Source organism: Phaethon aethereus (assembly GCF_964289735.1).
Source record: "Phaethon aethereus genome assembly, chromosome: 2".
Lineage (NCBI taxonomy): Eukaryota > Metazoa > Chordata > Aves > Phaethontiformes > Phaethontidae > Phaethon > Phaethon aethereus.
Window position 1 is genome coordinate 168,923,835 of NC_138582.1, and position 27,295 is coordinate 168,951,129.

At 49.1% G+C, this 27,295-nt stretch overlaps 3 protein-coding genes across 4 annotated transcripts; 2 read left to right on the plus strand and 1 right to left on the minus strand.

Annotated features, from left to right (window-relative positions):
• The first annotated feature begins 800 nt into the window (after positions 1–800).
• Positions 801–2,050, plus strand: MRPL55 (mitochondrial ribosomal protein L55). Its single transcript, XM_082014734.1, has 2 exons — positions 801–1,040; positions 1,168–2,050. The coding sequence occupies exons 1-2, from the start codon at positions 874–876 to the stop codon at positions 1,568–1,570; spliced, it is 570 nt and encodes a 189-aa protein (XP_081870860.1). The 5' UTR covers positions 801–873; the 3' UTR covers positions 1,571–2,050.
• A 19-nt stretch (positions 2,051–2,069) lies between these two features.
• On the plus strand, positions 2,070–4,321 carry LOC309417263 (multiple myeloma tumor-associated protein 2 homolog). Its single transcript, XM_082014736.1, has 8 exons — positions 2,070–2,204; positions 2,349–2,502; positions 2,586–2,631; positions 2,730–2,812; positions 2,951–3,023; positions 3,347–3,426; positions 3,716–3,856; positions 4,061–4,321. The coding sequence occupies exons 1-8, from the start codon at positions 2,111–2,113 to the stop codon at positions 4,317–4,319; spliced, it is 930 nt and encodes a 309-aa protein (XP_081870862.1). The 5' UTR covers positions 2,070–2,110; the 3' UTR covers positions 4,320–4,321.
• Positions 4,322–9,920: 5,599 nt separating this feature from the next.
• On the minus strand, positions 9,921–13,249 carry ARF1 (ARF GTPase 1; the record flags this gene model as incomplete). Of its 2 annotated transcripts, XM_082015235.1 has the most annotated exons (4): positions 12,751–13,249; positions 11,944–12,054; positions 11,157–11,281; positions 9,921–10,082 (listed from the first exon to the last, which is right to left on the minus strand). In XM_082015235.1, exons 1-4 carry the CDS (start codon positions 12,896–12,898, stop codon positions 9,921–9,923), a joined length of 546 nt encoding a protein of 181 aa, XP_081871361.1. In that variant the 5' UTR covers positions 12,899–13,249. The 2 variants fall into 2 exon arrangements, with proteins under 2 accessions (XP_081871361.1, XP_081871362.1); XM_082015236.1 differs by lacking the exon at positions 11,944–12,054.
• Between the last annotated feature and the right edge of the window lie 14,046 nt (positions 13,250–27,295).

Here is a 27,295-nt window from a genome sequence, read left to right on the forward strand (position 1 = left end):
CGTGCACAGAGCGGCACACGCAGACCCTGGGAGGGGCGGCGGGGGAGCTCAGCCATCCCCAGGAGCCCCTCCGGCGGGACCAGCATCCTCCATTTGCCGGCACCTCGGCACCCGGGGGCGTGCTGGGTCCCCTCAACCGAGGGGCCCCTCTGAGGGGCTAAGCACCCCGCGGGACACCGCCCACACCTCCCCCGGCCCCGGGATGGTCCCCTCGGGGGGAGGGGAGGAGTTCCGCATATCCCGGGACAGTTCCCCCCCCCCCCCCGCTCACCCGCCGCCCAGGCGATGGGGCCGCGCAGCCGCCGCCAGCTCATGGGTGGGGGGGGTTGGGTGAGGGGATCGGTCCCAGCAGCCCCCGCGCGTACTGACGTCGGGGGGGGGGGGCGGGAGGAGCGCCGCGCGCCGGAGGGTGCGGTCACGTGAGCGGAGGGCGGCGGGGCGGACCACCAGCGCGGACCGGGCGGGGGGGGAGCCGTCAGTGAGGGGGCATAGGGGGGGGGACCGGGACGGAGCAGAACGGGAGGAAAGGGGGGGCACGGCAGCCCTGGGGGGCGCATGGGACTGAGCTATGATGGCGGCGGGGCGGGGGGGGGGGGCAGGGGGGGGGGAGTCAGCGCTGGGCCGCGCCGTGGCGGGGGGGCGGGCTGAACTATGATGGGAGGGGCGCGTTGGGCCGAACTACAGCGCAGCGGGCGGGGAACCTCTCTGGGCTGAACTATTGCGGGGCGGGGGGGGGGGGCTGCCTTGGGCCGAACCACAATGAGGGCTGGGGGGGAGCCATGGTGGGGCTGAAAGATGGTGGGGGCACGGGGGCCACTATGGGGCTGAAGAGAGCTATGGCGGGGCTGATACCTGATAGGGAGGGGACCTGGGATGGGGACAGCGGGCTATCGCCCCCCGTCTGCCCCAGAAGAGCTCCTCGTCCCCCAAGGTGTCCCCAGGAGGCTGCCTCACCTCCTGTTCCGTCTGCCAGGCGCTTGTGTGGAGGATCCATCCTCGCTCGCCTGCACCGGGATGGCGGCCGCTAGCCGGGCACTGAGGTGAGCATGGCAGCGGTGGCGGTAATCCCCCGGGAGGGCGGCCAGGTCCTTCAGCACGAGCCTCAGCGGGGCTGTGGTGACCTCTCACAGCCGTGCCTGACTGCGGTCCCCTCTGCCTTCCCACCAGCACCCTGCGCCTCGACGCCGTCCCCAGGCTGCCGCCGCTCCTCGTCTGCTCCAGCCGCAGCAACTCCAACCGCGCCTCTGTCTCCCACCTCCACAGGCAGCTCTACGGCCGGCTCTACCCCGTCCTGCTGGTCAAGACCGACGGCTCCACCATCCGCCTCCGCTACAAAGAGCCGAAGAGGATCCTTATGGTAAGGCGGGTGGGGGCAGGCTGGGGGGGCGAGGCGAGGCCCCGGGGGGCTTCACGCCGTCCCCCTCAGCTGCCCCTGGACAGCAACACGCTGCCCGAGGCGGAGCGCAAGGCCCGGCTGCGGAGGCAGTTCCCCAGCAGGCCGAAGGCCAGGACGGAGGAGACCTTCGAGGGCATCGACCTGAGCACCTACAAGCGGTTCTGGAAGAAGTGAGGCCCTGAAATGAAATTTAAATTAAAAAAAAAAATAAAAATAAAGCCGGGAAACGAGTCGTCGCGGTGCAGTTCTGTGGGGTTTGTCCTCGATTTCTGACTGGGGTGGCACCGCCGGGAGCTCTGCGGTCCCCCCCCCCGGTGGTACCGCCCGCTTCTCAAACTACCCCGCCCCCCCCCCCCCCCCGCCGCTGTGCGCGGTGGTAGCGGCCGGGGCGGGAGGGCGCGCGGGCCCGGCGGCCCGGAGCGGCGCGCGAGGTGCGTGCTGGGGGGGAGCGGACAGCCGGGGGGGGGGCGTGTGTGGTCCCGCCGTTTGCAGCCGCTTCCCCCCCGCCCCGGTGCCGGCTATTCACCCCGCGGCGTGCGCTCAGCCCCCGCCTCAGCCCTGCAACCCCCCCCCCCCCCGAGCTCTTCACCCCCCTCATGGGCCGTGTGACACCCCCCCGGGCCCTGCAGCCCCCCAGCGCTGCTGGCGGGAGGGGGGGCAAACCCGGGGCTGATCCCCTCCGCAGGTCACCAACCCCCCGTGGGGGCCGGCGCCATGTTCGGCTCGTCCCGAGGAGGGGTCCGGGGGGGCCAGGACCAGTTCAGCTGGGAGGACGTCAAGACGGACAAACAGCGTGAGAACTACCTGGGTAAGGGCTGACCTTGGCCGAAACGCCCCCCGTCCCCGTCCGCCCTGTCCCCCCGACACGGTTTTGGGGTGCAGATGGAGGTTTTTGGGTGCGAGCACATTTTGGGGGGGGGGGTCGCGGCGGGGGGTGTCTTGCTCCCCACAGGGAACTCCCTGATGGCACCCGTGGGCCGGTGGCAGAAGGGGAAGGACCTGACCTGGTACGCCAAGGGCAAGAAGGAGACGGCCCCCGCCTTGTCCCGTGAAGAAGAGCTGGCCGCCGTCCGCCTGGCCGAGCAGGAGGCCATGATGGCAGCCCTGTGAGTCTACAACCCCCCAAAACCAAAATAAGGGGGTGCAAGGGAACACCCGCCCCCCCCATCACCTGCTTTTCTTTTTGTAGGGGCTACAAGAACGTGAAGAGGCAGCCCACCGGCCTCAGCAAGGAGGTAAGGGGGTCACCATGCGTCTCCCCCGTGCAGATGTGTTCCCCTCTATTATTTTTGGGGAACACACGCACAGACGGGATGCTCCCCCCGCCCCGCAGGACCTGGCTGAGGTGTGCAAGCGGGACGGCGCTGAGCGGGACGGGAAGGACGTGGACAGGGTGGTGGGCTTGGGCAGCTCCAGGTATGCGGCGTGGGGGGTCCCGTGCCAAAACGCCCTTTTTCAGGGCAAGTAGATATTTTTTATTATTATTATTTTGCCATTTTTATGCTTTTTTGGGTGGGTGGGGTTTTTTTTCATTTTGTCGTCATCTCTCCCCAGTGGCAGCGCCGGCCGGTTGATGCTCTCCAAGGAGGACAAGGAGGCGGCCAAGATGGGGCTCTCCATCTTCACGGTACAGCGCTGGGCACGTCTTCCCCATGAGGTTTAAAAAAAGATGGAAAAAGGCAAAAAGCCCTACCCCGCACTCAGGTTATTTTATTTAAAAAGCAAAGCTGGTGGTTGTAGCGCAGAGACCTGCAAGAGCTCCCCGTGTCCTCTTTGCACAGCATTAATTTGTGCGGTTTTTAATTTGGAAGCAGCTCTTGCAGATATTTGAATTTTTTTTTTCCAAATTAAATGAAAATTTTAAAGGGAGAAGAAGGTCCCTTTTTCTTTTAATTCAAACCTCTGGGCTCACGGACTCGCTCCGTATTTTTCTCCCTCTTCCAAACCCAGCACCAGAAAGTCTCCAGCAGCCTCGAGACCTCTGGCTCCAAGAAGAAGCAGGAAAAGGAGGAGAAGGTGGAGGAGAAACGGTGAGCATGGGGACCACTGCATTCGTGGGAAACCACCAGAAATGGCCTTTTTTGGGGGAGAAATATTTTGCAAAACCCTTTTCCAGCTCCGTTTGGTATCGGGCTCGTTCTGCATCTGCCTGAATCACCCCCCAAAACTCTGCTTTGCCCCAAAAACCTTTTTCTTTTTTTTTGGCTTCTCCTTGGCCAAGGAGGGACACGGTGGGATGCATGTGGAGGGATGAACTTTCGGAGGAGCCAGAGGGATGCATGCGGCAGGGATCCTCACTGCTCAGTCTCTTCCCTGCAGACCCGAGGGTGGTAAGAAATCCAAAAAGGAGAAAAAAAAAAAGAAAAAGAAGAAACACAAGAAGGAGAAGAAGAAGGACAAGCATCACAGGAAGGATGCTGCTCCGTCATCCTCAGATTCATCTCCGGATCAGGATGAGAGGTAGCTGGGTTGGGATGAAGGCTGCGCAGGTCATCATCACTAGAAAACAGGATGAAGGATTTAGAAGGGCTACAAGGTTGTAGCTGGCATCAGGATGCCTTGTCAGCATCTCCTGGCCTTCCAAAAATCCCTTCTCCATCCCCAAAAATTGGCTTGTTGGTGTCTCCAGCATCGCTGCTGTCACTCACCCCTCCATCCCCACAGGCACCACCGAGGGAAAACCCAGCAGCGCCCCGAGACGTCACGGCATGGCGGCCGGCATCGGCAGGACACCGATTCCTCTGCCAGCAGCCGGGATTTGGGCAGGAGCCCCTTGCACCGTCCTGCCCGTCGGCGGAGCCAGAGCAGGGACGGTCGTGGTCGGCACCCGTCTCCGCAGCGTAAGGGGAGGAAGAGGAGCAGGAGCAGGTCCCCTCTGTCCCGCAGGGTCAGGCAACGCCACAACAGTGATTCAGCTGACTGAGAGGGAGCCTGTTTGTTTTCTTTTTTTACCCCAGGGATATTTCACATAGGCTATATATTTTTTAAGGTTATTAAATTAAAATGGCTGCAGCTCTGTGGTTGCCGGGGCTGAGTCTGGCAAAGGGGATTATGTTTTATGATGCCAACTGCCCCTTCCCTGCCTGCAGCTCCTGCCTTCAAGCTGGGGCAGTACCGGCAGCTCCCTGCCGCTGTCGATCCCCACTGTGGAGGGGTAGCAGGGACCCGCCCATCCATCCATCCATCCATCCATCCAGGTGTGATTGAGCACAGAGGATGCCATGGGGTGGGTGCTGGTGCTTGGGACAGTTCGGCTGCGATGCTGGAAACGCTGTGGACACCTCGTGTTTATGTAGAGAGACTTTGGATGCAATTTATTGTTATTATGGTTTTATAATATCGTCTTTCAACGCCCTGGAGTAACTGCCAGCGAAGCGGCTGGAGGAGAGTTTCTTTCCCTAAACCCTCTCTTAAGTTCAGCAGCTGCCACATAAAACCCAGGGCTCGCACGCTGCCAGGAGGGTTTTGCATCTTGGACCTGATGGTTTGATGATAGCCGGGCGGTGGGGCTCTCTGTGGGGCGATGGGTGCTCCCCATGGGGTTACACATGCTCTCCACGCAGCGGTGGTGCCCACCATGGGCTATAGGTGCTCTCCATAGGGTGACATGCTCCCTATGGGCCATCACATACTTTCTATAGGGCACACACAGACATGTGGGCAGGGGAGCACTTGGGACACCCCCCTGGGACCCACAGGAGGGCAGAGTCCTGGCTGGGCTGCCCCAAGGTGACATTCACCCCTGCCCCATCCCCAAAAAGCAGCAGGAGCTGCATTGTCCTTTGTGGGGCATGAAGCAGAGGTGACTCTGTGGGGTGGCACAAGCAACCACAGGCATGCCCATGCAATGGGGTCCTCCAGGCACTGTCTCCCTCTGCATGGGGCTGGAGTGTCCCAGGGCCACTGGCTTTCCCAGCCTAAGTGTGGGGAAAATTGAAGGCTTCATGACTCGAGCAGCTGCAGGTGAGGGTGATGGGTGTTCCTTTTGGTTGAGAAACAGCCTTTTTGGATTTAAAAAAAAGAGAAATGGCCCTAAGTGAGGGCTGCAAGGGGAGAAGATGGATTGGGCTGGGGCATCTTCTGTAGATGTCTGCCCTGGTCACGTCCACCCTGCAGCGGGGCAGGGAGCAGTGAGCTCTGTTTCCCATCCTGGATTTTAATTCTCAAAACACAAGTATTTATGTGCTTGCTGCACCAAGAAAGGGGAGTTTCACATCAATAAACAGAAATATTGATCCAAATGGAAAGGGGTTGTCCCAAGCAGCTCCAGGCCGGAGCATCCCCAGCTGCCAGAGCAGCCACACCAAGCACAAGGGGCTCGTTTATGTAATTAATGATGCAATTTCTTCTGCTTAAGACAGGGCGGTTTTGTGTGTCTTGGCAGACAAAAGCCCCGGGCTGGCAACCGGCCTCGGCTTGCACGTCGGCAGTGTTGGGCAGGGGGGTGCCTTCCATCGCCTCAGTGGCCGTACCATCGCCCTGCCCGCAGCCGGGGCTGCGCAGCCGCGCTGCTGCCACAGGGTGGGACCACGTGTCGAACAAGGGCAGCATTCATCGTGGAGGGGACACAGGGGGACCAGGGCGATGGGCTGAAATAAAGCCCTTCTGTCCCGCTGCCCTTCCTGGCTGCCAGCACGTGCTTAACCCTGCCACCACATGCGACACTGCAGGGTGGGTGTGAGCTTCGGTGGTTACCCACTGCCCACCCCAAGATGTTTTTGGTTGTTTTTTTTTTTGGGGGGGGGGGGGGTGTCATAGGCTATTCCTGTTGGTCTGAGCAGCTGCAGCCCCAGATCCAGCCCAGAGACCCACTGCGTGGCTGCCCCTGTGAGACCCACACTGTAGCCCCAAGCCCACGCTGACCCTGCCGGCGCTCAGTAGACAGCTCACCGAGCTTGGGGTCATTCTGCCAGGAAATTTTGGGGTCCACGCTATGACCGGTGCCTGCCAGGAGCTCTAGGCTGAAAAGGGAACTATGGGAGAGCCGGAACACCATAGTGAGCAGACAAAAAAAAAAACCCCACCCAGAGCCCATGCCCATCCCAGCTCCCGCTCCTGCCTGTCGCTTTTCACAAGCCCCGTTAAACCATTCACAGGAGCTTTACCTGCGTGGATGGAGCAGCACAGCCCATAGGGATGAGGGGAGATGGGGAGGCCTCTGGGTCTGTGTCCTCCCCAATGAATGAGCCAGGGGGAGCACGCAGAGGGTCCCAGATAAGCCCCCACAGTGGCCTTGCAGCAGCCAGGCTGTGTCTTCTCCTTCAGGCCCTGCTTCTGACCCCCCACGGAGGAATTGGGCAGCAGCTCTTACCCCTCACGCTGTCTGCAGGAGGTGCCTTGTGCCTTTTCACACTCAAAACCGAGACCTGAGCAAAATAGTTTGGGAAATACAGAGGAGGTAAAAACAAGGGCGAGTAGGGGTGAAGGAGCCCGGCCCCATCCCACACCCCATCTACCTTTCCCTTACCGCTGCTCCAGTTCGGGGACCACGCCAGCTGCAGCGTGCAGCCCCGCCGAAGGGAGCCGGCCTCGCATGCTCCCCCTTTCCCCTGGGCGTGAGCAGCCTCCTGCCCAGCTGGACAGATGGCCAAAATCCCAGAGGAGAGCAAAGCCTGTGCAGCCCTGAGCAGAGGGCAGGCTACCAGAGCTCGCTGATCTCCGATAACGTCAGCGCGTTCCCCATCTCTTCCTTCTCCCAGCAGAATTAATTCTGCATGCGGAGGAGCAGGCTCTGCAGCGTGGCCGGGGCAGTCTGGACACAGCCCAGCCCCTATGCCGACATGCCTTGGCTGAAAACCAATGCTTAGGAGGAGCCTCTGCGTGGTGGATGGGGTGGGAGCAGGTCATCCACCTCTTCAGGGATGGGAGACGAGGGCGGAGTCGGGGGCTCTGCTTATTTCAGCAGCACAAAGCAACACCAGCAGAAGAGCTGGCCCTTCAATTCCCTCCCAGAAGAGGAACAAATAGATGTCCCGCCCTATTAGGTGTGCAAAGATCCCAATTCAGAGCTTGAAATTCAAGGCAAGATGAAGAGCTTCAGAAGAATAACCTGACTTACAGGAGTTTTGTAATCCCATTGTTTGCCTAATACCATTTACACTTTACTACAGAGAGAACTGCAAGGAGCAGACACAGGGCTCCGGCAGCACTTGCTGGGAAGCCTGACTAAACCTGACCTCCCACCTGCAGCTGCCCCAGCTGAAGACAGGGCAGAGAAGACACCCATTTCACTCCATGAGCCTCTGCATGAGAGGACAAGAATGAGGAAAAAAAACCCACATAACTAGAACAAGCCTGTGCTTAGGATGAGGGCTGGTCTGTGCACACACCTTGAGCAGCTGCCGTGCTGCTTGAAGGCTTCGGAGAGGAAACAAAACCTGGGGAGTGAGGGGGAAGCGTAACCTGTTGAACGGAGATCAGATCATCCAAAGGCCAGCTCTCACGTGAGACTGAGAAGCAGATGCCCCCTCCCATACTCCATCCAAAGCCCCGGGTTTCCACCTCGGGGAAACTGCGCTCTAACCTGCATGATGTACCTTTCCTCTTACAGTTTTCCAGCCTGTGTAGTGGGGAACCTGCTGCAGCTCCGGCCAGGAGAACAGCCAGCGGCCAGCCCCAGTGTGACTGTCAGTGATGAGGAGCTGTAGCTGACAGGGAAGGCAGGCTGATCAGCTAGGGAGGAGCTCTCTCCCAGGTCCAGAAGGGACTGCAGAACAGAAAAAAATGCAAAACGAAGTGGTTTAGGAAGGTAGACTTCGTATTTCCCACTCCCCAAAACTGCTAATACACAGATCCTATTAAGTGGGATCAGCAGGAAGAACAATCTGTTGTGGGAAGCGATGGGACTACTCGAGAAGCTCAACAGATGCCCTTGAGGCAATGAAGGGACTCCAGCAGAAGCCAACTATCATCAGCTGCCAGGACCAAAGAACTGCTGCCCACCTCTCCGCCTGCAGGAGTCCAGCTAGGAATGATACGTTATCTGGGAAACACTGGGAGATGGGCTGCAATGTCCATGCAAGTTGTAATGTGGCAAAATACTGGTCAGGTTTGCAGCACGCGGTACTGTAAAAGATGACAGAAAACACCACAATACAAGTGCAAGTTTCATGAAACTTTTTATTCAACAAGTATTTCATTATGATTCTGCCAAGATGATCAAATGAACAGCAAGGCATAAAAAACATGAAATAGTTAAGAGATTTTATTCTAATAGCTTTAATTACAGTGCTTGTTTGTCGAAATGAAAACTGAAAACAAGTATACAAAACAGTTGATTACTAATTGTGTATTGAAAGCAATAAAGGTTTCCACAACACTAAATAAACCAGTTCTGATAGTTCCTCAAGTTAAAGTTTAACAGCTCCAGCTTCTTCAGTGTTTATCAAAATACAAAAGAAAAGTAAAGAGGTCTTTTTCTGATGGCAAATCTGAACCTTGCAGTATGAGGGATGCCAAGGGTTTTCACACATATACAGATATGGGATTGTTCCAAAATGGGATTGAATACTTCTAGAGTGGAATGACTCTCCAAACTCTCATGCTTTTTTTATTTATTTTTTTCCTAGACACTATACATAGATGTTTGGTGTTTTTCATGGCAATTCTTACGTTAAGTACAGTACTTTCTGCCTATAGAGCTCAGGACTGGTACAGGCTGTGCTTTCTGTGGAAAGGTTTGCCTTCTGGAGTGGTTTACACACAAGAAAAGTACAAAACACTTTTGACAAATATGACAGGCTAAAAAATGTTGACTTCTGGAAATAATTCAAGTTCAATGGAAGCGATAAATCTCACCTGAACCAAAAGTTAGTTTAGCATGAGTCTGCAAGCTCATCTAAACCAGGTCCGACAAATCTTTTCAGGAATATGAACAATCATGAGCAAATACTATGAGCTACAGAAAGAGCCAGAGATCTATTAGTTATGATCTGTTCTTTAACCAGATGAAGCTAATTGGGTGTCGATCATCGCTTCACCATTTCAAAAGAATCAAAAGTCACCACGTTAGCACTAGAACGGCAGAAGCTATGTCAAATGTTTGTATGTTGAAGTGTTTTTACTTTTCCTTGACTATTTAAAAAAATACAGAATTCAGGTTAAAAACCAACCACCAAAATGGATCTCACAGATCTCACAACCCAGCCGAGATAGGATTCAGCTCTACTGCACAAGGACCACTGGCAACCCTTATGTTAACCCACTTAAATCCCTTCCAAGTACTAAACAGTGAGTTGATTCTTTACAATAAAAAAGCTGAGTAATATTGCATAGGAGTACCAGAAACTGCCTCATTGGAAACAAAAACTATTTACATTAAATAAGAAACCTAACTGTTTTCAGGCTTGTATTTGCCACATTTACAGCATGATGCAATATATACTGTGACAAAAGAAATGAAAACAGCTTCCGGCACTCAATACCACAAAGTAGCACAGTTTGCCACATTAGAGTAAAGCGAAGGGCGAATAGGAGGAAATAAGAGGGAGGGGTGGAAAAAGAGGGAAGAGGAAGGTTTATGGTTTCATTTCTGGTTTCGGAGCTGATTGGACAACCAGTCCAGTCCTTCATAGAGACCATCTCCACTAGTGGCACAGGTTGCCTGGATATACCAGTTCCTGTGACGAAGAGAATGCAGTCCAAGTTTGTCTGTGATTTCTGCTGCATTCATCGCGTTCGGCAGGTCCTGAGGGAAGGAAGAAGAGTCACATTTTCTCCTCTACTCGCTGAGAAGAAATGCCCGCCTCCCTAAACCATTTTTGACCATCAGCTTTAAAGCCATTAAAAGAAAGTTAAGAGCTCTGAGCTTTTCTGAAAGAGAAGCTTTAAATGGATTACATCTATATTTGAGCTATTTCCCCTATACTGACAAAAGTCTCAACAGTTTAACAACATGATCAAAAGCATGTATTATGGAATATTTCTCTTCAGAAAACAGAAGCGAGACAGCTGACGCTTGGATCAAGTCATCAAGTCCCTCACTGTTGACCCAAAACTGCTTACAGTTCAAGGTCCAGTTTCATTTGCTTTCCACTCAGGAAATGTTTTCTGCGACTGCAGTTATGATTTAAGATCAACTTTTATCATAAAGTAGTACCCAGCTTAGTACACTTCCGTTTATAGTCCACCTTTCCTGCTCCTGGGCAAGACTTCCGGTTTCTTCACTCTTCACAACTGAGCCTGTGCAATCGATGAAGCAGGATGCTATTCCTGTAAGTTTACTAGTCATATTTAAGATCCTCAACATTTCGGTTTAAGCTACCAAGGCCTTTACAAGCAATAAAAGGCAGAACTCAGCTTGCTTTGTAGCCTGAACGAGTACAGCACAGCCCACAGGTCAACACAAATACATTAGAAGACAACCCAGTGCTTCCACCAACACCAGCAGTGCCCTCAAACACCCCAATGGAAGAATTCAGGGAGGTTCTGGCATTCTGGCCTTCCTCTCTGTTTGGAGGAAGCTTGGGCTGTACTTGAGCCAAGCCAGCCTTAAAAATCAAACTGGCAGAATTCTTCCCTAAAACTGAAAATACAGGAATTTCTATTAGCGAAGACTGTTTAGAAGGATGCTCCCTTCAGATGAGAACAGGGTAATTTAATCTATGGGTTTGCTGTCTTCAACAAAACTGAATGCATATTTACTGAGAGAATATCTATTATTACACTGAAAACATGAACGTCAAGGTCAAGATCTAGCGCTCACAAGTATGTTATATGTTTTCAAGAGTTCTTACAGAAAAGACACTTTTCTTGAGCATACCTGTTTGTTAGCAAACACTAATAAAACAGCATCTCTAAGCTCATCTTCTGCCAACATTCTCATAAGCTCTTCTCTGGCCTCATTCACTCGTTCTCTGTCATTACTGTCAACCACAAAAATCAGACCTAGAAATAAGCAAACAATCAGAATAAGCATATACCAGAAGTTATTTACAAATGATAAATACTTCTGGAGGTCAGAATTAACCTTTGAAGAGAAAATAATGCAAAACTATTCAGTATATATCAGAAAAATACAGTTTTCTTGTTACTGTCATCTCATGTCTGAGAAAAAGTCTGCTCTTGCTGAAAGTGAATGTTAGTTTGCGTTTGCATTTTTGGAACTGTGTCCTTCATCTACATAACCACTGGATATTTTTCAGTGAGCAACAACTCTTGAAATCTTGTCACAGGACTCAAATGCATGCATGTTATAAAGGCACAGCAGTGGAAGAAATTACAAACTCTCAGTTCATGGGGCTGCTTAAGCTTGTAGTAAAAACTCTGCTTTGAAGTGAAGACAGAGCGCTGTGACGCTTACAGAAGAAAAGGCAAAATTCTGAACTTGCTCCAAGTCAGATGGACAAGGAAGACTGGTTTCTAGATTTCTTCCCATCCCTCTTTGAACCTGCACCAGCTTAACAGAACAGCCAGAGCAGCACACAAACACACCCTTTTATAATAATATAAATACTCTCCTCCTGCCCCAAACTCACAAGATTATAACAGTAAGGACATTAAAAAAAATTTAGATTCTGGATACTTGTGATTTAAGCGTTCAGACTCACCTTGTGTGTTCTGGAAATAATGGCGCCAGAGTGGTCTGATCTTATCCTGACCACCTACGTCCCAGACTGTGAAGCTAATGTTCTTGTATTCTACTGTTTCCACATTGAAACCTAAAATAGAAATTGTGGCAAAAATCTCAGTTAAATTGGCCCTGGACCTATTGTATTTACCAAGTCACACTCACAATGCCATCACTAAAAAAAAAGGTATCTTAAAATTTCAATCTACTTTAAATAAGCAGAATCTTACACTGAGAATCTGCCCTCAAAGCTGACAAATGCAGGTTTTGTGCAACTCCTGCTCCCACCACCACCTCCGCCCTGGTCAAAGTAATGATCAACAGCTGTAACTGCTACCTGCACAGCTAAGAAACACAGAGCAAACCATATTATGTCGAAAACCTTGGGCTTTAAGGACTGCAAATAAGGTATGCCTCTGATCACACAATTCTCAGTCACACTTCAACAACAACAAAAAAAAGCATTACCCTCTGCTTCTCAGTCTAATCTATCTGATGCCACAACACACTTCAGAGAGCAGTCTGCCCTTCTGTGGCCCACAAACCACTAAAGAGAGGGAACGGAGTGAAAAAAAGAGAGAGTCATATAATCTCCTCCCATACTGGAAAATTTGGCTATGCCATCTTCATACCATGGATTTAGCAAATGTTTGTTCTGACAGTCAAGTCAGAGCAGCACTGTCACTTAAATCAACAGAGTGGCAGCTGAGATAAGATACTGCTGCAAACAATAAGACCCAAATCTCCAAGCAAGCAGTTGTATAAATGTAAAAAAAAAAAATCTTACCTATAGTAGGAATAGTAGTTACTATTTCACCAAGTTTAAGTTTGTACAAAATAGTAGTCTTTCCTGCAGCATCCAGACCAACCATTAGAATACGCATTTCTTTCTTGCCAAAAAGGCCTTTGAAGAGGTTAGCAAAAATATTTCCCATGCTTGAGATATGTTCTCACTGGCCAGTGAAGTCTAGAGGAAAAAGATCACAGTATCACTCATGAGTTACCAATGGCTGTGTTCTGACCATGGCATAATCAACCACTCAAAAAAAAAGAGTATCAGATAATACGAATTCTTTAGATATCCCCAGCCACCACCAATATTCTTCCTCATACTGAAGCAATACAAAGATGAACAGATATGCCAAACTTACTCTTCATAAAAAGACATTGCTCCAAGTGCTTTAAATCTTTCAAATATTCCTTCAGAGATTTTAGTATTAAATGCTGTTCTCAAACTTTTGTTTGCAAAATTCATAGTTTGCTTTCAATGCAATTAGCCACCTCAGGTACCTTGTCCCCCATGTTGTCATATAATTCATCTGCAGCCTAAAAGCGTCACCATAAAACATGCTTTTTCTAATAGACCTGCAGATAAAAGAAGTTTTAAATGTGTGCTTTTCTCTTTGTTGCTTAGCACACCAATAGCTGGTCCTTCTTTTGCAAAGGAAACTCAGAATACAGCGTGGATTCTCTCCTACTCAAAAGGGTTTCCTTCCTCTCAAACCCCACGGAAATGGCCTGTGAATACAACGTAAACATCAAGCAGTATTTTACCTTCATTAACTCTGGACCTTCTCAAAGAAGCAAATCCACATTTATTAAAACTTAACTATGGAAAATGAATAGCCACATTAGAAGAGGCAGGCTTAGAAATGAATGCTTCTTCATTCACTGCAAACACTTCTGCTTGGACACTCAGAAGCGATTAACGTCACCAGGAGCTTCCCATTTAGCAACTGGAGAAACTGCCTCTCCAGCCCTCACAGACACACCCTGGGCCCTTAGGACCGGATCCACCCCACCGCACTTTGTCCACTTCTCTCCCAAATTCCACCCCCCCTTCCCAAACTTACTACTACTCAGTTTACAGCAAGTTTAAAGTCACCAAGAGAACTATTATTCTGCTGACATAAGACATGGGGGGGAAAAAAAGAGCACCCTGAAAGCTTTACAGTGGGGTGTAGATGAGGATGTTACATAGCAATAGTGACAATTCACACCTCTGCTGCTGCTCTGTCTAGAAGCTCTCAGATGTCAGTTTGAAAAAGCTGAGCCCAACTGAAAATACAAGCTCAAGACAGTAGGAGCGCATACATCCAAGACATGTAACAGTCAAAGGATGGGATTCCTGTAAACCAAAGTCACACAATTTAAACTGCAATATGAAATTTCAATCATCTCTTGAAGATAGTCTGTCTTTCATGATGAAGCTGTGTGCTTGAAGCAAAATTCTCACTGGAAACAGATTTTACAGAATATCTAAGACAATGAAAACAAGCTTTGAACTGAAAAGTGCACCACAAAACAAAAATCTTGTCCTGCTCTGTTTAGTTCTATGGTAGGGATGTATGAAGTCTGGCTTCCTCACTCAGCACTGCGAAAGGTCTAAGCAGTTCTGCCCTTCTCAGGAAACTTTCTTGGATGCAATTTTTAACCCAAAAGTTAAGAGCTGTAACATTAACAGAGTCACATGTCTTAGCACAAGCAGCTTCACAGTGAAGTTCAGAGTCCACTCCAGAGTTCCTGAATGACAACAACCACCACTTCAACTTGTTGAAGTAATCTGAGTCAAAGATTCACTTACTTTCTATGACTGAAACTCAAGATGATCAAAACTTTAAAACTAAGCTCATCTATAAGCCAGACAGGGCTTAAAACCAAACAGAAAGTTTACAAGTTTTATTATTCTACCATTTCCTTCATATTTCTGAAGCACAACCATGAATATTCAACTCCCACTTGGCTATACGAAAGCTGTATAAACAGGAAAGTTAATTAGGAAGTAGAGAACACAGTTTTGCTAGAGTCCCTATTTATCCAAATCTCTCACACAGCTGGAAATCTCATTCCCCATCCCACAGCAGCAGCTCTTACTGGGCTGGGCTGGGGGGGGGGGCTGTAAAGCTTTCCTTTGTCCACTTGCTCATGCTACCTCTATCTTCTACTTCATCTGAGAAGCAATAGTCAGGCTTAAACTGTAACCTTTTACCAGAGCTCTTGCAACCCCCCAAAACGACTGTAAGAACTTTTGTAGCAAGAGAACCTTATAAGCCCTCCAAAAGAACACATTTCATTTGTTTCTGCATGTTTAAAAGCATAATCATAGAATCTTTCACAGAATCTTTGGGTTGGAAGGGACATTTTAAGGCCATCTAGTCCAACCCCAACAATAATTATACAGGTTATTAAATGCTTAGATCAATAGCAGTTATCAGGTAACACAGCAAAAACTTCACATTTACATCCACAACATCTTTTCACACCCTGGAGAAATCGCAGTCTGCTTAAGAAGTTGCTTACACTTGGCACTAACAGCAATGAATCCCATTAGATCCTTGTTTTCCCAGCAGCTATTTCCAGGTCAAGTGTGCCCTCCATCACTGAAACTGCTTTTTTTACTTTTTGCCTTTTTTTTTTTTTTTTAACTTTTTTACTCCCTTTTTTTACTTTTTGTGAAAAATAAGAAGTTGATACATCTAAGCACTTGGTTTCCATTTCCTTCTTGTCCTCTTCCACATTCCTACTATCGAAACCACTTCTGTAGCTTTTTTGGTACTTCAGGGTAGGTGACATTGCAGAAAGTCCAATTTATTTTTATAGACAGTGTACTTTACAGCCCTACAACACAGGCGTGTTTAGATGTTGACTAGAAAGTAGCTTAATTTAACAGAAAAATACTGGGAGAAACCCATCTGCAGAACTCCCACAAACCGCTGTGGGTCCCACCAGTTACTTGGTGGATGCTACTGGAGCAAAAGAGAGGGCCTCTGTCTTCACCACCAGCGGGACCGTCCTCCAACCAGCAGCCAGAATCACATTCATCTGTTGCCACAGAAAAGGAAATCATACTCCCACATTTTTGCACATTATGCTCCTCTCCCTACACCACCCCTGCCAGTATTTTGTTACTTTGTTATCTAAGCAAAAGCACCTCAAGTTCCTTCCACAGTATCACTGAAATCCTCAACCAAATCATCACAACTGTAACCAGCCATCAGGTCTCTGCTTTTGAGACCATTTGTGCTGTTGAACAGCGTAGACATTACCACAGCAGAAACTGCCACGACAGTTTAGAGCTGCTTCCCAGACTTCGCTGCCACCCTTTAATGCCGCTCAGCTGAGGGATCACGCAGTTACTTCCACTGTACTTCAGATCTGAATCTGCTTACTTGAATTCTCATTTCAGTCCATTAGCTGGACCATGAGAACTAACATACACAGTCTGAAAATATGAGACAATTTAAGACCCTTTTAGGTTAACCAAGCAATCCTATCGCTCTTCGGGCATCTTCAACATTTGCAATCTGCATCAAGACCTGACAATATATTGCCTGTATTCTATGCTGAAGCTTAACTTTCTCTTTCCTCAAATGTTGCAATTGCTACACTGACCATTTCAGAAGCATAAGTTCAATAAAATGCCTGAAAACATAAAAGATTATGCCTGCATAGCCTTCAGCACATCTTCAAAAGTAGTATCTATCAGGCTAAGTAGGAAGATTTGTATATGAAAAAGAACAATTTGAATAAACAGCACAGACTATTTTTGCAGAGCATTGCATGCACGTTCCCTCAGCACGATTTCAGCTCCTAGAAATGGAAGGTCACCACCTCCCACCAAACCCCGATCACCCCAAAACTGAACTGTTTGTATGACTCTCATTTCTCCCTGCCCAAAGTCCTGAAGCACACCTTAACTTACATCGTCTACACCTCAAGATCCTCACAGCAGCAAAAACCTGTTAGGCAGGTTGATGTAAGCCATAATGTGCCATTGGTTAACAGGGAGAAAGACATTCACTGGATAAGACTGCAGTTTTGTTTCAGGAAACAAAGTATTTTCAGCAGCCTGTTTTCTAGCAAGGGATACATTTAGATAAGCAATTAGGAGCACAGGCAGCGTTTTTCAGAAAGGCTCAGTGTAATGAGTTAAAAATGAATGAGTGTCTGTTAAAGCGATATGGCCCATGAATATGAACTAGAATTTGCTTTTATTAATTGTAGATGGTTAGAATGAAAGCTCTGGGGAGTATCTCAAGGCTAAAGACCATTCAACACTTAATCTTCCGCAGCATTTTGCGTTTAGCTGTACCTTAATGCATTTTAATGTCATTTCGTTCAGGCTTGCTCTCTTAAGAGTCAAATAAGCTTCCTGACCTCCAAACTTCTTGGATGAGCTCTTAGTTAACACGCCATCCCACAGAAGTATGGCCAGAAGGGTATGCAGTACATCAAAGTATAGCTACACCTTGAACTCTCTGCACAATCTTTATTTTTTCCAGAGGTTCAAATTCTTTTTGACCACATAGAGATTAAACCTCACTGAGCCAGGAGCTGTGGCAAATGCCACAGTTTCTCTCACATTTACACCATTTCTTTAAACATACCATCGGAGACAAAATCAGAGGCTAAGATAGAGGATGCCATATGCATTATTTAGTCAAATTATGCCTGTAGTATAGAAATACATTTATTTCACTTCTACATATCAGCACTTACCACATATGGCTCCCACAGTGAAAAAAATAACGCTCAGAACTTTTCAAGTGGCATAACAAAACTTGCTGGGCACAATCATTTTGGCAATCTGTTCTCTATAGCCAAAACAGACCAACAGCGATGAAGATCAGTCAAGAAAAGCTTAGTTCTCTCTCCCTTCTCTGCATAGCACACTGAGACAGAGGTACAGAGGGCATTTGCTGCCTCTGGGAACTACCACATCTCCCTAGGACATTCATATCTTGTTTTAAATGCCCTTTTCAAGGAGAGACAAACATCATGCCACTACCAATGACGCACTGCATTACAGAGCTATAATCAGTCAAAATACTAATGCTAAAGCACAAGCTAAACTACCCGATAGATGCAGGTTTACGAAAAAGCTTTTTCCTAGTAGCTTTCTGCACCTTGTTCAATTTGCTTAGACACCTATGGCAAGTAAAACTGGTGCCCTTACAAAGACAACTGATTTACTACCAAAAGCACATCTCCATTTAATGGAAAGTGTACTTGACATTGGCCTAGGCATTAACTCCACCTCTAATACAATTAGAAAAAAACCCAAACCCGTATTTCCTAACCTGGTATTAACACACTAGTTATATCAGTCACAGGAGAACAAACATTAATCAATTTATTATTCAACAGAAATACTGATTTGAAATCCAGTCAGTTATCACTAGTTGGCCTGTACCATGTTTCTACTTTAAAGCATTCTAGAAGGTTTTCAATTAAAGCATCAAGAGAAGCAAAATATTCATTCAAAAGATGAAACCTGTATGTAAACAAGAGGTAAGAAAGCTTTAAAAAAAAAATTCAAGTTCAACAGCTGTTACTGGTGTTACATGCAAGAACAACTGGCAACTTGGCAGCTTGTTCTTTATAAAGCGTGATTTCAAAGAGAACGTGAGAAGTGATCCAACAAGAATAGAACACTGCTGAAATTTAGGATTAATCTAGGGCCACAGCACTTCACACCACTACTCAGCAGGCACACTCAGTTAAGTACAGTTACATTCTTTTGAACTTGAAATAATTTCTTTACAGATTAAAGTGCTCTTTTACAGCAAATTTTGAAAAACACTTCTTTATATATAGCCAGGTGGCCCAATACAGGATTGTTCCAGTACAGTTATATTCAACTATTTTTAGAAGTTGTTTACTGGCCTTCCACACCTGATAACCTGACTGAATGATGACAACTTACCAACTCAAGCCTTTTACTTTTGGGGCCTTAACACTGGAATTTAGCTTAAATAAATTTGATTCAAGCTACCTAACACTTTAGACCATATTAACATCACTAGGCATAGACTACGCACAATATTTAAGAGTAGCTAGCAAGGAGGCCAGGTTTTCTCTTCGTCACGGGATTATCTTGGACTTAAATACCATTGTAATAAAGGCCACCTCAAGAACCTCTTCCTTACTATTAAGTCCCAACTCCTTTATAGTTGTACCCATTAAAACTAGGGGAGTGTTAACTGTGGAGATCAAAACCTACCACTGCAACAATTTTCCCCACTTCACATTGGAGGTGCTTCTGCCAAGCATGAGATGGAAAAGGTGTCCTAAATGATCATAACTTTGTTATTTGTCTTTTAGAAGACGTTAGAGGAAAGGTACTGCCTAGAAGCATCATGTGAAATGAAAGTTAGGACCTATAACTGTACTTGCATCTAAACGGGCATAGTTGGATTTGGCCACCAAAGGCTTGCAGTGACCAACTAAAAAGCACCCAGATGCACACTGCATGTTTGAGGCAGATGGAGGACAAATCAACAAGTGAGAATTCAGGTGAAAGAAAACCCAACACAGAGCTACTCCTTATGTAGCACCTTCGTTCAGCCTAAGTAGGTTGAACATCTTGCTGTCTATACACATTACCCAGATAGCGCATTTTCCACATGCTGTAGCACTCTCAAGAGAGTACTGGGCTCAGAGTGGCAGGAAAACAGAAAATATTTCCACTTACAAGATCAAAACAAGGGCAAAAGAAGGAAAATTTCCTTTGGGGTCATACCTATTTCTCAGACACAAGAATAAGTCACTCCTAAAATACTGGTGTGAATTAAAAAAAAAAAGTATTAAGCAAAGAGGGCAGGTTTCTTGACTTGATACTCAAAAAACCAAATCAGAGTTACTCCCTTATTCTCATCTTCAAGCAGGGGAAGCAAGCTAGTTGTGTTTGACAGCAAAATCTCAAACTATTTTACACAGTTATACACTACCATGCATAACTCAACAGAATGCAAACCAATGCATAGGAGAAACACATATCTGGTAAGAACAGGCTGACAGGTGGAAAAAGTACAGAAAGAGTCACTGTTCATGCTTTTAGATAAAGCACATCCATCGCCTTCCTGCAGATTTCCTGTAGCTCCTCAGGAAATAAAGTGGTGCTAACAATGTAGTTGTGACACCCAAGTTTGGACTGCAACTTCATATTCATCTGTTAAACAGTGGGTATACCACTGTTTAATACCAAATATTGGAAATTTAATACCAAAGCATTTCTTTTCAGACAAGCCTTGCTCAGTTTTTTGAGGCTGAACTACTCACAAGTTCAAAATCTTAAATTTTAAGCCAAATATCTTGTTATTCATTTCCAATAACTGCACAGTAAGTCAGCATTTACACTCATGTAAGAAATGACAAGAACTCACATGACAGCATCAGTAATGAAATTGTTTTTTGGTTTGGGGAAAACATCAAAACAGAGCCTACACAGCTATCTGTAAGGTACAAGATCTGTGTATGAATAAGAGCTATAATAGACATGAGAGTCTTAGTAGAATTGAAACATCAGCATAGTCCTTTAATGTCTGCATGTGTTTGAAACAAGAAATAAAATTGGATACTCGCAAGCAGAAAGAAAAAATGCTGAATAACACAGAAAAACAGCTGCTGTAGTAGGAAGCTGATTATAAACTCCTTTACTCATCAGTTAAAGAAAGGGATAATGGCTGAGGACAGTGTTAGCTCTAAAACAAGCTCTATAGCATTCCAGTAGCAAAACTTTCAAGAGATTTCTAAAAAAAGAATCAGAACTATTCCTTTTCAGAAAAAGTTAACTTTTGTTCGCCAAATTTATCCACAGCAAGGCAGCCTAGATGCTTGTGAAGGCTGTTGAAATCTGTAGAAGTTCTTGCTTGAAAGTCTCATCCTTACATAACTTGGCAGCTTTTATTTCTAAAGCAATCTTTTATTTTCAAAGAAACTCTGTTCTTCAAACTTCACCACTACAAATTCAGCTGGAATCTTGGGTTGTGAGCTGCTCCTTCTTCCACCAATTAACGTAATCAATAGCTTATCTGATAATTGTGCCTCAGTGAGATGTATAAATGCTACTGCTTCAAGCAGTCTTTTAGACAGGTGTAACTGGAGCACAACACAATTTGGTGAATTATAAGAACTAGAATCCAGTTCCCTACTACTCCCCCACATGCTTTGTTTGCCTTGAAAAGCTGTGACTAGTCCTGCCCCCTGCTTGGTCTGCATGACTAACACACACAGGGAACTTACACACACCGAGCAAAAATGCGCCACTCCTGCCCAGTCTCTTTTCAGACTCCAACTGTATTTCACAACTAGGCAATCTTAAAAATTCAGCAAATGCCTCAGACCATCGGGGACTGATTTACATTCAGGTGTTTGCCTTTTAACGTGATCTATTATGTATTATAGTACATAGTATACAACTATTATGTATATCACAGACTACTGCAGCAGCAAAGGCCGAGTGGAGATGACATCTGCTTGAGCCATTTTTACTCCTGCTGCTCTACCACAGTAGCAGCGTCAAAAACTCAGTTGCTTTGCCAAGTTTAAAGAGGTTCAAGCGAGGCAAGTTTCCTCACCCTTTCACCCAATGTAATTATGACAACAGGGAAAGCAGTCCAACAGGGTTCTCGAGCACTGCAGACGTGTTTTTAACAGAGGAAGTCAGTGGCATCATACCAACCTTGTAAACTTTCCTTTCAGAGAATCCCTTTCCGTATTTGTAAGATTGTGTGTACTTATGCCGACAATTTCATTATAAAAACCCATGAAAAGCCAAGAATTAGTCCTCTAGTTCAGCTACAGTTCCCTTTTCCTACAGAAATGCTCCAAATCAGTAGCAAAAATAGTAATAACGATATTGCCAAATGACCTTGGACAATTTACTTTGACTCAATTTCTTTGCCTGAAAAATAAGGTTAATAGAATATCCTACAAAGGGGTGTTGTAAGTCTCACTGCTTGCAAAACAAAGTTCAAAGTATTATACAAATAGTTTGCATTTTAGTTATTGACAAAGTTACATTTCAAAACAAGACCTCTGGATACAACTCTAATCAACCTGTGGAATTTGGTTTGGCAAGAGCCTAGCAGCAAAGCAACAAGGTCAATGTCAAACACCACATTTAGGCAGTTTTATGACCCAGCAGAGTTTTAGCCGTGCTCTGTTGAGGCAAACGGACTCCTCCGTGAAAAGGTTTGCCTAACTGGCCCATCGCTTTATCAGACAGAGGTTATCAGCCCAAAGTATCATGTTAACTACTCTGAGACAGGATATAGTATTTTCAGAGAGAATATAATATCCTCCCACCGGGAGCTGCTATGCCAAGGAACACTGATCTCCTAGACCATCAAACCCAAGCCACGGATGGCAAACAGAGTTTACTCCAGGCTAAAGCTCAACTTTTTACCGTCACCCTCCCTCAGCCCAACAGAAAGCCCAACTCAGCAGCCAAGCGCTTAACAGGAAAATAACCTCTCTCCTACGAGTTTCATCCGAGCCTCATTTCCCCTACCGGGCTACCAGATCTCCGAAGTCCGTTACGATGAGGGTTTTCGGGGGGTGGGGGAGAGGAAAACAAGGAAATATCTCTCTCCTGAGACCCGTTCACGGGCGGGGGAAAGGCCGGAACGACCGAGTTTGGGGAGGGAGGGAAGGAGAGAGGAGAAGCCCATCCCGCCGCATCCCCTCTAATTTCCCCGGCAGGGGGAGCGGCGCCGGGCCTTGTGCAGCTGCTGGGGGGTTGGAGCGGTCACCCCCCATCCCGCCCGTGCCCACGTCTCCTCCGCAAAGATGAGAAAGGGCTGGCACCCCACTCCCCGGCCCAGCCACCCAGCCCCAAATGCGTGAGGCGAGGGGGGGGCGGATGGGGCAGCGCCCCTGCCAGGCCCGTCGCTCCCCAAGGCCTGCGCTGCGGCCTGGCTGCGGCTTCCTCCTCCCGCCAGCAGCTGCCGAGCGAGGGCGGCGGTGGTGGAGGGGGGGAAAAAGAAGAACGGACGGAACGAAGCGACCGGGACCGCTCCCCCAGCGCCCGCCGCCCCCTCCCCTCAGCGTCAAGGCCCCGGCGCCTCACACCCGGTCGCGGGCCGCCGCCTCCCCCGGTCGGCCGCAGGGTGTGGGTGGGAGAGCGGGGCGGCGGCGGGCAAGAAGAGAAGGAGCTGAAGAGAGGGAAGGGGAAGGTATCGGTGAACCCACCGGCGTCGGCTGCTGCCCCAGGCAGTGGGTCTGGCTGTCCTCGGACTGTCCCTCTCGGAGCCGGCTGCCCCCGCGCCTCTCGGCCGCTCTCCGCCCAGGCACACAAGATGGCGGCGCTCAGCAGCCACGTCAGTGCCAGCCCCGCGCGCGGCACCACGGGTAACCGAGGAGGGCAGTAGGGGGCGGGGCCGAGGCGGGGAACGGGCGTGGCTACGGCAGGGAGCCGCAGCGCTGGACCGGCGCGGGGGCGGGACCCGCCGATAGACCGCGCCCACGCTCTGGCCACGCCCCGCAGCCTGCCCGCCCAGCCGGCTCGTGACCGGATGCGGCGCGCGCGGCGGGCGGCGCGCGGCGGGCGGTGGGCAGCGTCCCGCCGTGCAGCGTGTGCGGGGCCGCGCATTCCCCCCCCAGGGGGGCGGGGGGGGCTGGTGTGCGGCGTCCCGCCGTGCAGCGTGTGGTGCGCCGCCGGTGTGCGGCGTTGCCCTCAGCCAGAGCGGGCAAAGACCCGCACTGGGGTCTTGCAACGTGCCGTGCAGCATCGCTCCGCGCCTGGCCGCCCGGCGACGCACGCTTGCCTCGTGGGGCGTGATGCATGCACGCTGCAGGGTTTGCATGTTGCCGTGCAGCGCTGCTGCGTGCTGGGCCGCGTGGGAAGACGTGCGTGCCTCGCGGGACGTGGTACATGCACACCTCATCGGGGCCTGCGTGGGGCCTGCGGCACCGCTCGGGGTGTCGGGCTGTTCGGGGGTGGGCGCGGCGCCCCTTGCCCTGTGTCGGGCGTGTGCTCGGGGATGTGCTCGTGCCCTATATATACCTTATATATACCTCTGAAAGGCGCCCGTGCGCGCTGCCGTGCGATCCATGCACGCCTGACGGTGCCGGCATGCTCCCCGCCTTCACGGGTCTGCGTCGGCTGGTTATCCACGGGTCTACTACGTAGGCACAGGGGGGCAAAAGAAGCTCCTCCGGGCTCTTTTATCCAAAATAATGCAGGACTGCAGGGAGGGCCCTCTTCGCTGGGCTGCTCTGCTCCCGCTTCAGTTCACCTTTGAGAGGAAAAAAAAAGAGGATTTGGTAAAATTTTCAGTTTCTGGTGCTGGAAAAGGCTAAACAGGGGGAAGGACCCACAGAATGGAGTGCACTGGGTGCTGCTCCGGTCCCTCTGTGCCTCAGTTTCCCATTTGTGCCGGTTTTGGCCGGGATAGAGTTCATTTTCTGCACAGCAGCTGGTATGGGGCTGTGTTTCGGATTTTTGCAGAAAACAGTGTTGATAACACAGGGATGTTTTCGTTACTGCTGAGCAGCGCTGACACACAGTCAAGGCCTTTTCTGCTCCTCAACCCAACCCACCAGCGAGGAGGCTGGGGGGCGTGGGAAGCGGGGAGGGGACACAGCCGGGACAGCTGACCCTGACTGACCAAAGGGATGTTCCATACCGTACAACGTCATGCTCAGCGTATAAAGCTGGGGGAAGAAGAAGGAAGGGGGGGACATTCGGGGTGATGGTGTTTGTCTTCCCAAGTCACCGTTACGTGTGACAGAGCCCTGCTTTCCTGGAGATGGCTGAACCCCTGCCTGCCCATGGGGAGCGGGGAATGGATTCCTTGTTTTGCTTTGCTTGCGTGTGCGGCTTTTGCTTTCCCTGTTAAACCGTCTTTATGTCAACCCACGAGTTTCCTCACTTTTACCCTTCCGATTCTCTCCCCCGTCCCACTGTGGGGGAGTGAGCGAGCTGCATGGGGCTTGGTTGCCAGCTGGGGTTGAACCATGACACCGATACAGGGAAAAAAGCTGTTAAATTTTTCACCTTAGTAATACACAGATGTGGGAGGGAATAGGTGATCATGGAGCAATTTTTTAATTCCACATGGCAAAAAAAAATTAACACGGTTCAAAAGCTCAAGAGACAGGTGTGGAAACAACTGTTAGTGCATGTGTGCGATAAATTTAGTATTATTTCCTTTCTGTTTTGGGGTAACTTTAAGATAAATCGATGTCATATGCTGTCCCAGGCTAAATACCAAATGCTAAGTATTAAAGACAGGAAGAGGAGTTTTGAAAGACTGCAGGAAGGCACAAAACCTGCTTATTTCTAGATTTCCTCCGATGCTCATAGGAAATGAATACTTCAAAGACCTCCTGTCTATGGGGGTTGAAATCACCCAGCAGCTGAAAATATTACACAGAGGTGAGAGAAGGCAGATGGACAGATGGGCGTGAGCCCAAAAGCTTCTTTTCCTAAAAAATGGGGTCACACACCGGAGAGATGGCAGCAACAGGGCTGAGAAATGCCAGGAGGGAGCCTGGGATGGAGGCAAGATCTGCCCTGTGCTTCTTCCAGGGAGGCACCATCCCCGTGACATGAGCAGGTATGAGTTAATATTATTATTATTTTACTTAAGGAAGCGCCTAAACTGCATTAGGCACTCCCTGAACAGTCAAAAAGCAGCCGGAGTGATGACAGTCTAAGAAAGCGATGGCAAAGACGCACTGAGAAACCAAATTAATTATTTTTTCCCGCACTTGCAGAAGCCAACCTGTCTCAAAGAGGGGACTTCAGGAAGAGTGTTGCGGTGAACAGATTGCTGCCCACCTCGACGTCCAGGCACGGGCAGCTACCACTGGGATGGCAGATGTCCCCGTCCCTTCGGTGCGGGCTGTTTGTGCACCCCTGGGGTTGGGAGCCGTTCGTAGTGCGGCATCCTTCGGGACCTGGTTTAAGAGGTACTGAGTTCAACCTAAAACCCAAAGTGGGATTTAACCCTTTGGGCAACACCTTTGAGAAAGGAAAGGAGAACTTGCGTTTTCTTGGGGAATATCTGCCTCTCTGGCTGGGGACATTTTGGGTGAGCCCTGGGGCAGGAGCTGTGCTGGGAGACCACGCTCTGTGTGTCCATGTATAGGCTGATGGGAGGAAGCTGCTCTCAAGGTGACAGCAAAACCCCAAGTGCATTTATAAAATGCATTTATCCCCCAAATCCTCTCCCGCCCATGGCCGACCTGAGCAACCCCTTGTTTTACAGTCCTGTCTCCATGCCCGGACAGTGAACCAGATCCGGGTGCTGCTCTGTGTTAAAAATAACCCTTCTTTCCCTTTTTTTTTTTTTTACTTTTTGCTTTATTTTTAACCCAGTTCCTTGCTTTAGCTCATGGGGCTGGGAGACGGAGAGGAGATGCTCATCCCACCATCCCGTCACCTCCCACCCTCCCTGGAGAAAATCCAGCTGATGGAGGTGCCAGCCGGGGCGCAAAGCGAGTTGAGGTTTCTTTTAGTATTATCATCTATGATATTATCATCTCGTCAAAGACCCGAGTTGATGCCATGTGCGAGGATCCAGTAGAAATTTGGCCCCGTTGGTCCGAGTCATTGATGACAGCTGCCGTGATGCAGGACGAAGGCTTTGCCCGGTGACTCATGACATTTATGGGAAGAAAAAGGCCTCGTTTTTTTCTCAGCTGGGAAGAGCAGAGATGGTGCTTGCTTTCTCTTTTCTGTGAAAAGCCGATGTGGGAGAAGGCTGAAATGGGAAGGGGTCCCTCGGGGCGGCTCAGCTCGTTTGCTGGGTGCTCCCGGGGTTGCAGAAAGCCCTTTGGCTTTTCCTGGACGGCTCCTTTGGAGCTGGAGAGTTTTCCTCCCTGCCGGCAGCCTCAGATGACAAATCTGCCGGCTGAACTACACCCTGTTCTCACTGCCTGCTGAAAAAAAAAAAATCAAAACCCAAGTGTTTGTGAAAGGCGATTTTCTGAGGTTATAAAAATATCATCGGGAGTCAACAAAGCGCTTGTCCAAGCAACGCTTTTCCTTTTGCATCTGGCCCAGGAAAAAACACCACAGGCTGGATTAGCTCTAACTCCAGGGTCCCTAAAAGTAATCTTTTCCCCCAGCGTGGGCAAGTTGTCTTTAATGAGAAGGTACTGCTTGATGGTAATCTGCTGGTGTCTGGTGTCATGGGGTGGTGGAGACCTCTGAGCTGGTGGCAACGATGTCCAGCCATCGAATCCCTCCTGGTGGTGATGATGAAGTCATTTTGGGGTATTTTGGGGTGATGCCGGGGTGGACACCCAGATGGAAGGGGCTGAAGGACACCGGGGTCTATCACTGCTCTGCTTTCTGCTGCCCTCAAGCTCCTGCTCTGCAAGGCCATGTTGTCAAGTCGGGGATTCCTCACCTTTGAGTCTCTCACATTGGGGTAAGAATTGCAATTACACACAGGAGGTGAGAAATTACCCCCCAACAGCAGTTTGATACCTTATCTACCAAAAAAAGCAATTATTCCTTGAATTTGGAGTCCTGGGGTCACCTATAGGTGGGTTTGGGCTGTTGAAAAGCCGACAGATCTAATCTTGCTGCTCACATT